The 14,611-nt window shown below is 34.4% G+C and overlaps 1 protein-coding gene across 23 annotated transcripts in view; it reads right to left on the bottom strand.

Annotated features, from left to right (window-relative positions):
- The window catches only part of Dlg2 (discs large MAGUK scaffold protein 2), a 2,050,987-nt gene that overhangs the window by 488,541 nt on the left and 1,547,835 nt on the right, over window positions 1-14,611 (bottom strand). For all 23 annotated transcript variants that reach the window (XM_058577380.1, XM_058577376.1, XM_058577381.1 and 20 more), the window contains one exon: window positions 8,604-8,740. In XM_058577380.1, coding sequence (XP_058433363.1) covers window positions 8,604-8,740 — 137 coding nt within the window. The remainder of the gene's footprint in view (window positions 1-8,603; window positions 8,741-14,611) is intronic.

Below are 14,611 nucleotides of genomic sequence, written 5' to 3'. Positions count from 1 at the left end.
TTAACTATTTGAGCAAGAACAAGAACAAAAACAAAAAGAAAGAATAGAAAATAAGTATGTGGCCTAATTATGAGATACACATAGGAGGATCTCACAAAATCAAGATAGGAAAGAATGACATTACCTTCTTGTGTATAGTGAATAGATTGAAATTTATTCAAAATTATAGTCATGCACTAAACCTTAATGTTCAGAAACAAATGCAACTTGATATAGTGAAGTAATTTTGAATGTAGACTCAGATCTGGCTTAATTTATCAGTTTCATGATTTTATATCAGTTAATATGTTTACTAGGAATTCACATTTCTATGTATAAAATAGAAAAAAATAATGATTTGTTTATTGATTTATTTGTGCCTATGAAAATCGAATGATACCATGAACTTGAAGAGGCTCTAATGTAAAGCAGTATACAGATAGAAATCAAACAACCATAATCATATATTAAGCTGCTGCTGACCTGCTGCTAGAATAGTTTCTTCCTATTTCAGGCTGTTTCTGTGGAAGTATTCACTCCGTACCTTGCAAGACATTTACTTCTGCACTGCCTCTCTCTACCTCTAAGATCAGCCTTTCTAGGGCAGTGTTTAAAGGTTATTCATTTTTGAATCCCTCCAGATGATGCATTGTAAATAGCTGTCACTTAATAAATGGTGAAATAAGATAAATAAGTTTAAAAATAATAATAATAATGTTGTAGGAAAAGCAATAAATTCTCCTATTTTATAGGAAGAATGAGGCATCTGTGTTGAGTTTCTATTTTACATTTGCATTGAGTCAGAGGTAAGGAATAGGAATGAAGGTTATTCTAACAACAGCACACATTTATCAGATATTCATTCTGTGTCATGCACAGGATATGAGGATAAAGACCTGGTACAAAAAGTGAGCACCAGGTCATATATGATAAAACTCAAGGCTTCAGTAGGCTTCCTCCATTAATCATTAATACATTTCTTAACTTTGTATTCTATATAAAGAGAAAGTAAATGAAAATAATATTTTGATTGGCTGGTGCTTCCTCCACAGCAGTGGTTACCAAAATGGAAAGTATGGTATGAGCCTCAGGGCAATCTATTGAGTACAGGAAGAAAATATTTTAATTTTTATTAATAGTTATCACATTCATCTATATATCTCTATATGACTAAAGTTAATATATTATTCACATTTTAAAGCATGCCCCCAAATTTAACACACACACTATATATACATGCATACATATATGTATATATGCTATTTAAAATAGAGAAATATGTGCACACTAGAGGCATTTTTTTGTTTTATTGATGGAATGTGCTATTGAAAGAATTTTAAAATGGCCTAGGATACGTTTAGATCAAGTTCTATAAACAGGTTGTTATTACTGAGTATAAGGAAATAAATAAAAAAGGAACCAATAGAAGGTTTTAACCCTAAAAAACATGTCAATGCAATTGCATTGAATTGTAATTTGTTACATTTGTAATAACTTACAAGGGAACCCATAAAATAATTATCCAGGTTTTTAAATTTTTTTCCTAGTGTTTCAAAAGTGACTCAGAGTGCAGGAGACAGAGTTTAAAGGGTAAATAATTCTGAATGCCTACCATGCTTTTACAGGAAATTGGTAAATACACTCTTCTATCTTGATAAAATGAGCATTACCACTGGAGTCATCCTCAGGAGAAGCAGTGGCAGAAGCAGAATGGGCTGGGATGGGGTTAGGTCAAATTAAGACTATTAACTTGGCCACATATCAGAATTACTCAAAAAACTTAAAAAAATGTGAAACATCCCCCTACCTCTGAAGTTCTGATTTGATTATTCAGGGTTGACTGAGGTACAGTATTCACAATTTTCAAAGACTAACTGTAAAATTCCAAGGTAAAACTGGGATTGAGAACCAGAGGGACACAGTAAGTGGTGAAATGAATTTGACTTCAGGATGTATGTATGTCTGAATCTAATTTCACAATTTACTAGTTATATACATTTGGAGATCCACTTTGCCATCTCTGAATTCTAATTTTCTCTTCTAGAAAATAAGAGTACTATAAAATAAATGCTCTTACTACCTCTCACAGATGAATGATGTGCTGTGGGCACACCTGCTTAAGGTGAAAAAAATGCTGCTGGTAAGGTAACAGCTCTTGGTTCTGCTCTAAGTTTGGAATAAACAATGAATGTCCCTTAATGTCCTGTTTTTCATTCAGATAATGTCTATACTTTTACATTGTCTTCTATATGATTTTTATTGGTATTTGAATAAAACCAGGCAATTTTAAAAGCTGACCCAGATTAATACTAATTTAAGTCCTCACAACTAATATTCATCTGGGAAATTGCATATTATCATATTCCCTAAGCCCATTTGATGTCCTTATCACTGGTTATTAACTTTGGAATAAAGAAAAGAGATACTCATGCATAGCACATCTGAGTATGGTCCACAGAACACTAACTTAGGTTTTATATGATATCACTTTATGGAAAGGATTCCATGATTAAATGAGTTTGACAATTTTAGTGTTAGTACAAATTAAACATTTCTTGACTATAGGATTTCACAAGCCTTTTAATATGCTAAAATTCATTGGAGTTTTACATGAAGGGCAAGACACAGGTCGCAGAATTTCTCAAACTTATTTGGCCATACAACCTTTTACGTTAATTGTTTCTTTTTAGTTATACATGACAATAGAATGTTTTGACATAATTATAGAAGCATGGAATATAATTCATGTCCCTAGTACTTTACCTTACTCTCCCTTCCTCCAATGTCCCTGTTCTCATCCTTCTACTCCATTTATCTTCCTGCTATTTACAGTTTTTTTAAATTAGTGTCTTGTGGATGTACATGATAGTGAGACTCACTATGTTATATTCATATACGTACATAGAAGTGTCAGGTCTTTCCCTATCCCATCCTTCCTCCCTTCCTTTCACTCCCCTTTGTCTACTCCACTGATCTTTCTTCTATTTTTTTAGTCTCCTCATATTATTTTGGATTAGCTTTCACATATCAGAGAAAGCATTCAACCCTTGACTTTTTGCCACTGGCTTATTTCACTTAGCATGATAATCTCCAGTTCTATCCATTATCCCGCAAATGCCATAAAGTCATTCTGCTTTATGGCAGAGTAATATTCCATTGTGTATATATACACATTTTCTTATCCACTCATCTGTTGCAGGGCACCTAGGTTGGCTCCATAGCTTAGTTTTTGTGAACTGAGCTGCTATAAACATTGATGTGGATGTGACACTCTTGTGTACCGATTTTAAATCCTTTGGATATATATGGAGGAATGGGATAACTTGGTCAAATGGTGGTTCCATTCCTAGTTTTTTGAGGAATCTCCATATTGCTTTCCAGAGTGGCATACAACCTTTTTTAAGGTAACACAGGAATGAAGCTATCACGTTAAAGCACAGAATACAACAGACACTAGTATGGCAGTATGTAAAAAAGTGGATGTGTAACCGATGTGAATCTGCAATATGTATACAGGGTAAAAATGGGGCTTCATAATCTGCTTGAATCAAATGTATGAAATATGATATGTCAAGAGCTTTGTAATGTTTTGAACAACTAATATATATATATATATATATATATATATGTATATATATATACAAAAAAACAGAGTAAAAAATAAATAAAACACATTTGGGGAAATACTGATCTAAGGCAATACAACTATTGTATAGTAGTCAAAACAGGACCAAAGACACACATGACTTGCCTAATGTAGATGAGGTAGTTAGCTGCCTGGGATTAAAATCCAGCTCCCCCATGTCTGAATCTAGTGTCTTTATGCTTGAGTTAGATGTCTGTTATTTTTCCCCCTCATCTACTTCCCTTTGAGCAAAACATGGAATAATTTTCTATAAAAGGTATAAAGTTCTTTCACTGACAATTAATTTTCCTCAAATGTCAAGCAGAGGTTATAGAAAAAAGGAATGCAAGATTTTAAACCTTAAATTACAATATGACAACTTGACAACCAACAACTAATGCTATCCTTGTAGAAAAGACAAATGATCCTAGATTCAAAGTTTCTGGTCTTATGCTAAAAGAGGTACAGAAGATCACATTTCTGTAATATATTTGGCTGTCTGTATCACCTTACAAAAACCAGTGTGTGAAAATACATGAAAGAGTTAGAACATCTTTAATGATGTTAAATTTTGACCATCTGTCCTATGAAATTCAAGGCCAAGAGATAATTGTTTTTTTTTTAGTCTGAGACTACAACATTAAGCTCTGGTTGTAACACTAAGCTTCTGGTACAATACATAAAAATCAGACATCACTGTCACCTCACAAAACAAAACAAAATTCTAGAGTCAAATAGCAAAGGAAGTATATGAAAAAAATATTATTTTGTTAAAAAATAAATATATACCACATATTTGGGTAACCAATGAAACAGAGTGTTCTGACATTATAATCATTTCTTTTGAAATAGTAAGCGGCTTATTGCAAAGGTAACAGCATAATTTTTCCTTATTGTAGAATGAATGCAAAGGTCGGATGTTACGAAATTGCTTAGATTTTTTAAAGTAGAGAATAAGATGGTAAGGAATAGAAAAAAGTTTAAAGTGTAAACTAATTATAGAAGGTAAATGAAGGTGTGATAAAATGTCGTAAAAAATAAAGAAAGATGTGTAAAATATCTTAAAAGATTGAGAAATGAAGAAATAGCAATACAAAACTTACAAATGTGTAAAAAGACAGTCCTTATTTTTCTGTTTCCAAGGGACAGAGCTATGAATAAAAGGAGAAAATTATAGGGAATATATATTCCAACACAATTTTAAGGAGAAAAAAATTCCCAGGGCTGTAAGTTAGTACCTAATGGATGACTGAAGAGTATTAATTTCTTCATCCTCAGAAGGTTTATAGCAGGGGCAAGGGACCACTTTGCAAAGTAGCTTTTATGTAGGATTCTCATGTACCAAATGAGGGTTGAAATAAGATGACATTTAAGATGGGTAGGTACATTTCAATCTTGAGATATAAGAAGTCTTTAAAAAAAAAAGTGTCCAATATATATGATCTGATTCACTTGATACACAATATGATAGCTATGCTATTTGAGAAATTAAAGGGGTTATTACTAAGACTCTAAAAAAAGGACTTCTTTCACTGTGGGGACGATGCTGCAAGACTTCCTGAATTATGGGTACGCAGTCACAAAAGTCTAAGGAAATTAATAGTTTCATTTTAGACCAGCGTACTTATAGAACTCAAGTGAATAAAATACAGAGGAAATTTTCCTAAGAAGTGAGAGAAGGAAGTGGTGTAAATTGCTTTAGAAAGAACAGCATATTTAGAGAAAAATATGCAGAGTGTGGTACAGCTGGTAAATCATAGAGTCTAAATGGTTTGTACTTCCTTTGAGGGAAGAGTGTAGATGAGGAGGAAGGAAAAAGAGGTTATGAATGTAGGTTAGTAAAGAAAAGAAGAGATAAAAAAGAATGACCAAAGGAGAACATTAATAAGTATTTAGGGTTGAAAAAAGAAAATTGATCTTTTGAGTGGCTTCAGTGATTTTTTTTCCTCTATTCTCTTTTTCTCATGGTCATTTGTCTTTCAGAATATTACAAAATGAATCATTTTTTCTTTCATTTTCAGATTCAGCTTACCACTTGCCTTGGAAGTACTAATTATGTTTTCCTTACATAAGAGAGGAGAGACCTATTATTGTTAGAGGTTCATTTTTTTAAAGCTATGCCTTAAATTCAAAACACTTATGAATTATGTCACAGCTATTTTTGAAATTGTTTTATCTACAATGAATATCATGAAAATTGTAATGGGAAAATAGCATGGTTCCTGAAAAATTCTTTGACAAATTTATTTGGAGATTTTAAGAAAAGAATTTGAAAATAAAGCTAGATTCAAGCACAACTTCAAGAAATAAGTAAACAATATCTCACACGATTTTACAAAGCAGCATTTGAAGAAATATCAGAAGGTTTTCTAAAACTAAACTGTTATAGAACAATGAGTCAAAGGTGAAACAAGTCACTGCAACAGTCATTACATGAAAATGAATCTACCCTCTTCATTTTTCAATTTAGCCCTATGAAGAAGATGGTCATCAAAGGTCATTTTATTCCCAAGTCAATAGTTTAAGTAATAAAGTTTGTATTCTAGAAAAAAGTTGTTCAGGCCTTATACCGAAACAACAATTTGTCTAGTTCAGAATTGAAAGCTAACAACAACAAAAAGTTTTAGAATTTCTCAAGAATGAAAATAGTAGTGACTTCAAGTGGTAAAAAGAAGCCCCAAACTCTGATTTGCAATTTTGAGTGAAGTTAATATTGGGCATTTTGTGCCCATTCAGTTTAACTAGATACTTTCTTACAATAGTTTTTTTCTGAATAGTGGCCATTGCCTAGACATGTTAGGTGGGTAGGGTGCACTTGTTAGAGGCATTAATGAATAATTGAATGATAAATAAAGGAAAAAATGAAAGAACTGACTGATAAACCAAGGAAACAAATGCAAACCCCTTGTACAGAAAGCAGCATTGCGTGGTGGAGATGAATGCGGACGCAAGCCAGATGGCCTCAGCTGGATGTCCAGTTCTTTCTATCATTACCTATGTGACCATGGGCAAGTTAGTAAGGTTCTCTGTACCTTAGTAAGGTTCCTTTGGTTTACATAAAATGTGCTTTTGTGTGAAAGATATGTTACATGACCACCAAACACTTCAAAAGTATGTGAAATACAGTAACTACCAAATAAATGTTGGCTCTTGAGATACTATCAAAGACTTATCCAGATAATTCAATACAAAGGTCATTCACAACTATGAAATTTGCCTACTGGTATTATGTACAAGATCTCCAGAGCCCAGGGAAATGGGCACAATGAATATAGAACTTTGGGTTTTTACCTCCAAAAGTTGTATATGTCATAGAAATCACTTTTCTTTTGAGACTGTATAGATTCCCCATACACTTCTCAAGAAGCGGTTGGAGATCCCTACTCCTCGCAGACATAGACTAGAGGCCCTGTTTTGCAAACACAGACCTATGACTAGATATGTTCATCTTGAGATCTGTTGTATTGGACAACCTAACAGGCACGGTCCCTAAGCCACATTGCTTGTTGTTTAATTAAACAGAAGCGGGGAGATGCTGAGAGCCATAGCCAAGTAGGATTGATGCATGGCATTTTTGGTTGAAAGGTGACGCCAGCAAGCCATTGAGATGATAATGATTATGTTAAGATCTGCATTCAATTGGATATTAGACCCCTGCTGTCCGTCTCACCTTGGCCAGAGTTCCCATTGGTTGGGGAAGTGCGGTAGGAGGGATTTCCAGAGGAGGGATTTCCTGTTTGGTGGAGTGTGTCCCGGGAGGAGCTGAATGGCGTGGCGTTCGGCATTTTTTTCCCCTGGGAGCGTGTGTGGAGTGTGCTGGTGGAGTTCAGAAATAAAGTTTATTCCTGCTTCAGTGGCTCATGATTTATGCCCAGCCAGACTGCGGCAGAGATCTATTTCAGTATGAATTTTTGATTTTTGAATTTTCAACATTTGATTATTATACTGTAGATTAAGTCTATAACTTACAATTGATATGAAATAATTTTTTATCACTGCTGTATCTAGTGTTTTCTATTTATGATTGCTTAAATTTTGCTTTAGTTTGTCTTATAATCCATAGCTCAGAAAGGGTGGCTTTGTGTCAGTGGCAGTCATCGCCAGGACTCCTAAATGTGGGCATTTGGCAAACAAAATAGCTATAACCCTGCTGAGGGGAGAGAGGAAGGGATCCATTCACATACATGATGGAATTTAGATTACGAATTCTTGAAAATCATAGGCTGTTTCTACAGTGGTTGAAACATGGACATGCACATATCAGTAAACCACATAATGTTGTTTCCTTTGTTGTACTACCTGGAAGTAGCAGTTGCACTCACTAATAGGAAATGGATTATTTTGGAAATATCTACTATGTTTACCATACATTGCTGAGAAAATTGGTGAAAATTTAGAATACCGTTTTGAAAATATCAAAAAAATAAAAAACAATTGTATGTATACTTTTTTAAAAAAATTATTATTTGTTGATGGACCTTTATTTATTTATATGTGGTACTGAGAATTGAATCCAGTACCTCATACACGCTAGGCAAACATTCTACCACTGAGCCACAACCCCAGACCTGTATGTGTATTTTTAGCTCTCTTCCCCTGAAATCTACCCTCTCCTCTTTTCTGTTTCTTCACATGGTCACTACAATACTAAATTGTGTCCTTCCCTCCAAAATTCATGTGAGGCGTTGAAGGTTAAATGAGTTAAAGATGGGGCCCTACTCTGATGGTACTTATAAGAAGAAGAAAAGAGGGACACTACTCTCTGTCAGCCTGAGTACCTAGGAAAGGTCACATGAGGATGCAGCTAGAACATGGCTTTCTAAACCAGGAAGAAGGCTCTCTCCAGAAACCAGTTTGCAACCTTCAACTTCCCAGACTTCAGAACTGTGAGAAAACAAATTTCTGTTGTTCAACAGAAATTTTGTTATGGCAGCCTAAGTGGACTAAAATGGTCACTCATTGAGAAACAAGAGCTTTATAAATATGCAGTTTTACTTACCATTAGTAGTCTGTCTCCTACTTGCAACCTTCCATCTTTTTGTGCAGCTCCACCATCTATAATTTTTGTCACATAAATGCTGTTGTCTCCAGGAATGTGCTGGTTCCCCACACCTCCTGCAATACTGAAGCCTAAACCTATAGGAAAAGAGCAGAAAATGGAAAACAAATGCAATTAGCCACATTTAAATCATTTTTTAAAAACAATAGATCTTTAATTGATTGTAACAGCAATATATAAAACAAGGATTATAATTTAATCAGTTTTATTATTTAACAATTTGAAGATTTTTTTGGGTGGTACTGGGGATTGAACCTAGGGCCAAGTGCATGTGAGGCAAGCACTCTACCAACTGAACTATTTCCCCAGCCCTGAAGATTTGTTGTTTTGGTTAATGAGAAAAAAATCTTTTTTATCAATCCCATATGAACACTAGTTTTGTACTATTTCAAGACTGTGCAACTAAATGCTGCTGTTCTTCAGCTAATTAGTTCATGGTGGGAGACTGGTCAGAATAGGGATTGGGCAAAATGTGCAGAGGGAGCTTATGTGAGCCTGGGAAAACAGTCCTTCTTAAGTCCAGTATATGAGCTCATCCTCACTGTCTTCATTACTCTAGCATAGAGAAAAGAAGTTTTTGACACTGCAGGATGTAAAATAAAGCTGTCAGAAAATCACACACGTCCTGAGATAAGAGAAATGAGGAAGACACACTGGATATTTAGGTCATAATTTCAGAGAGAAGATAAGGAAAAGAAGCTAAATGCTTGCCTTTCATGTCTACTTCTCTGGCCACCTTGACTTTTCATATATCCTAGCAATCACTGTTACTAACTGATAGTGAGGCTAATGACATAAAAAAGTGAATCATCCCTGTACATAGTACAAGTTTAAAGAAATGGTTTAACTGTATAATTTTTACAACAACCAGCAGGATATTATATCATATTTAAATGTGGAAATTTCCTATTTTGAGAAGTGATTTTTGCATATGATGACTTGCAAAACTTATATTTTTATTTTATTTTTATGGAATGATAATAAGAATATAGTTACTTAGTAAAATTGTTCTGAAGTAATTTTAAAGAAATAATTTACAGATTTTTTAAGGGTTTAGGAAAAAAAGAAAATCCTTTCAATAGTGACTGAATATATTCAGTACAATATTTATAGAATATATTTTCATTTAATTTCTAAATCATAATGATAATATGAAAATTAACCAAAAAAGGATATTAAAGAAAGACATTTGATACTAAAAGACAGAATTTCTGTAATGTTCCTGGCTAAAGAAATGTTTCTTAAAAATAACATAATCAATTGATAAATCTATCATAAAACTTTTGGCATTTTATACAATAATAATGAAAAACACTTTAAAAACTTCTAATTCCATTACCATGCTTTTATTGAATAAATATTGTGTAGGGCTATATGCTCTTAAGATAAATGATTAATGGAAAAAATGATGAAATAGTAAATTATAAAGTAACACCTCTGGAATTATATTAGAACTGCAATGATTTTGTTAAATTAACCATAATAGTTGTTAGAAAAATAAATGGAAAATGGATTTAAATTGATAGGGCAATTAAAATAAGTGTTATCTAATTTCTGACTGAAGTGGGTAATTATTTTTTATTAATGCTTTGCCACCCCATAGAACCATGAATGTATTTACCTAGGGTTTAAAGAATTTGTTTATAAAGCAAAAGATGACCCCAAATAAATATGATGTTCCCTATTTTGCTTTTAATATGAACTTCAAAACACATATCAGCTCATGCTTTCTAAAATTATCACTTTATTAAATAAGTAAATGCACATAAGAAAGTTTCAAAAATGTATTTACTAAGTTTCATAGCAATGTGGGAGGAATAAGCTATTGCATTTTAGCCCTAAGGAGGTCATTCCAAGCTCTGTAAAAATAAAAAAAAGTTAAACACAAATATAGGAATTCTGATATACATCTACTAGGGCAGCAATAAATGCCACAGACAATCTTAGTTACAGAAAAGCTATGGAAAAAAATTACCACCATAAAGAAGATTAAGTCCAAAAAAGAGAGTAACTATGTATTTGATATTTGAAGTTCAAGATTGTACCAAGACAATGAAATCACTATGGATACTGTGGACATAAATATATCAGCTGAAAAACAAATAACAGGTTTTTTTTTTTTTTGAGGTTAGGTTTATGTACTTTTTTAACTAGTGACTCTGCTCAAAGTGAAGGAAGATATTTTCAGTATACATCCCTCTCAGAGAATGTCTTTGAGAGCACAAAGCTAAAAATTAATCTCACTTTAATGGAATATGAATATATTTGAAAACAGCCCATCATATCCCAGATATTCAATTCAACATGGTAAGTAAATGTGTAGTTTATGTCTCCATCCAGAATACAACTTTATTTACAGATAGAAGTATCCATCTGTATTATAAGATTGAATCTATCTGTGCTTTATATAGAGAGCCTCTATCAATCGTGGCCTATATAAATGTAAAGAAATGGCTTCCTATACTGTTCTACAGACACATTACAGAAACAATGACCCACAAGTGGGTTCATATGAGTGGGTATGATAACCTGGGTGAAACAATATTCTAAACCCAGGCAATGTCAGTGATTGTTGTAGGACTACTTTATAAAGACAAACATCAGCTAGGACTACTAAATAGCAGGAAGACCAAACCCAAATGAGTAGTATGCCTGTTCCTTATGTTTCCTCTTTTGATACAGGGGCAGGATGCCCACATTATAGGCTCTAGACTAGGTGAGGTCCTCCATGATCAATCTCTATTGGCACTCTCCACTCCTCTCTCCGCACTAGCTAATCTTCTCTTTCATTTCACTCCATGCATCACTGCATGGAGTAAGCTCTATGACGACTATGATTTTTGTTCAATTTACAGTATGTAAGAAGAACAAGTCCAGGTACTTAGTGCCTCATAAAGATGTATTAAATGAAAAAAAGAAAGAAAAAATGAATGAATGTAAAGGATGAGGAAAGTCACCAAGAAATATAAGAGAATGAGGAAAGTCTATGAGAAAACTTTCCTTAAGATAACGACTTTGAATAAGCAAGGGAAAGAAAAGTGGACACTCTTGTTTGGGATTAGTAACTACATAAGTTACTGCACTAGCTCTGGTAGATTTGCATTAGCTCTCCACCCTCAGTCAGCAGCATCTATGCCAATTTCAGAGCAGGCAACCCGGCAACAGCAGAGACAGCTCCACATTCTGATGCTTTCATCTACTAACTATACATATTTCACTCTCAATTTCCTCATCTATAGAAAGGGAGCAAGTGTATCTATATTCAATAGTAACTAGCATATAATATATGCTTGATAAATACTCTTAATGAGCCCTTAAATAGTTTGAAAAATCAGAAAACATTTTGATATAATTTAACTGGTTATGATAAGTTCTATCATGGCAATGATGTTAGACGAGCATAACTACTTAAGGAGCAGGAGAGGGATTAGCAATAGATTTAGCACTTAAGCTGGGTCTGAATATCAAAACAGAATTCATTAAAGAGAGTGTGCTTTTTTAAACTTAAATTTTATTTTTTAAAGAGAAACGGTTATTTAATTTCACAGTTTCAGAGCGTCTAATCCATGATCAATTGGTTCTGTTGCTTTGAGCATGCAATGAGGTTGCATATGATGGTAAGGAGCACATGGTGGAGCAAGGTAGCTTGGAAGTGAAAAAAAGAGAGAGAATGTTTCAATATTCCCTTCAAGGGTATGCCCCATGACCTATATTTCTCCACTAGTTCCTACCTCTCAAGGGTTCTACCACCTCACAGTAGCACCATGGGCTAGGGACCAGGCCTTTAACATATGGGCCTTTGGTGAAGAGAATGTAATTTTGACAGGAACACATCCTTTGGATTCCAGACTGACTGAATGACTCAAGTTTGCTATCCTAAAAAACACATGGTGCTGATTAAACCCGAGCTCTACTGAGTTTGAAATAGTTACAGAAATGCTTAGTAAACCATCAAGAGATATATGTATGATGTGATAGCTAGGGTGGCCCCTATCAGGGTAAATATAATGAGTATCATAAAGATTTGAGTAAGAAACACCCAAAATGACAAAAATGCTGATTTGGGGGAATGTGGTAGTTTTTAAACATTTAGAGAATCAGCATCTATTTTGAAAGTAAATCTCTAGGACTCAGAAATAACTCAATAATTGTTATGGCTCAGATAATAAGCATTCCCCAAAAGCTCATGAGTTAGTGCAAGAAGGTTCAGGGGTGAAATGATTAGATGATGAGAGTTATACCCAATCATTGGATTAAGCGGATGATAACTGAAGGCAGGTAGGGTGTGGCTAGAAGAGATAGGTCACTGGGGGCATACTTTGGGGTTTATATTTTGTCCTTGGTGAATGGGGAACTAACTCTCTCTCTCTCTCTCTCTCTCTCTCTCTCTCTCTCTCTCTCTCTCTCTCTCTCTCTCTCCTTCCTGATTGCTATTTCCTGAGATATTTTCCTCTTCTACACCCTTCTTCCATGATGTTCTGCCTCATCTTGGGTTCAGAACAGCAGAGTCAGTCATCTATATATGACCTCAGAAACCATGAGTGCCAAATAAAACTTTCCTCCTCTAAAATTGTTCTTGTCAGGTATTTTGGTCACAGAAGTGAAATACCTGTATCAAACAACCAGTTTTATTCAGAATTTTAAACAGAACCACTTCTTTCAGTCAACTGCAAAATAAAATCAATGAGCTGAGTTAAGTCTCACTAAACCACTGGCCCTAACACTACCTACTGTAGAACATTTGGCCATTAAGAACAGGACTAAACATTCCATGTGCCTGCTGGTTGTATACAAAGATGGCACAGAAAAATAGAAGTAATCAAGGTACAAAAGGAAGTAAAATCAATAGATATTTCAGGACTCTAGCAAAGGAAGAAAAGCATGTCCAATTTAAACACCTAATTTCCTAAGTAATTAAAAATGATCTGTTTGGCAAACATGGGCTGTGCACAAAGAATTTCAGAACTACATCTGTTGCAAAAAGCTGGGCTCGTCATTCCATATTTCTGGCACATCCCCAAATTCTCCTGTTAAAGTGGGAGATACAGGCATAGTACAGGAACTCAGAACCTGGTGAAAGCTTATAACTGAACCTTTCTCTGCAAAGAATCTTTTCCTCATTCTATAAAAAGAGAACCCTGTGAGCAGATCATAGCGCACCCTCTCCCGGTGTTGTTTGCCTACGCTGAGGGGGAGGTGTCAGTGAGAGGCGGGGGCTGCAGCAGAAGTCTTGGCAGCATAGATTGATACTGCGCTTTGAGAAGCCCAGAATAAAAACTGAAATGCTTGAAAATGTCATATGATTACAGTCAGTGTACCCATATATTCTTTGTGGGTGTAAAGAACCAAACCCTATGATGCCTTAAAACCATTCAATATCTTGGTTCAACTTCATTTTATGTGACTTTACTAGAAGAGCACTAGGGCTTCTCCAAACAATTCAATATTATTAAACAGCCTGGTTCTGTCAGAGCTTCTTTAGGATCTGCCAGGTAGGGATTTACTGCTTCACAGAAATCACTAGTGGTATTCTTCACATTCTGTATATATGTTAAAGGAAACACAAAATCTATCCTGAACTCTGGCTGGCCCTGTCTAGGAACCATACATCCATGTAGGCAACTTACTATCTGAATGTGCATACATGTCAGTTAAAAAGCAAAAAAGAAAAAAAGAAAAAGAAAAAGTTTCAAAAACTTCCCTGTGGAAGTTACACTGATAACAGACTATTTGACATCTCTTCCCCTTCAAAAAGAAACCTTTGCTTTAAAAACTATCAGAAATGCACCTTTTACATATATTTGAGAGACTAATTAATCTTATGGGGATTGCAGATATGGTCAATTAAAATTCAAAGCTTTATTTTCTTATTCTCTGGATTCTTTCCAGGTTCAAAGAACAAAATTTGGGGTTGTAAGAAGTAGTTCTGTTTAAAATTCTTAGGCATT

This window comes from Marmota monax, unplaced genomic scaffold (assembly GCF_021218885.2).
Source record: "Marmota monax isolate L192 unplaced genomic scaffold, Marmota_monax_Labrador192_F-V1.1 WCK01_AAM20220418_F8-fsc00096, whole genome shotgun sequence".
Taxonomy (NCBI): domain Eukaryota; kingdom Metazoa; phylum Chordata; class Mammalia; order Rodentia; family Sciuridae; genus Marmota; species Marmota monax.
Note: the sequence above shows the minus strand (reverse complement) of the source record. Positions and strands in the feature narration are given on the sequence as shown.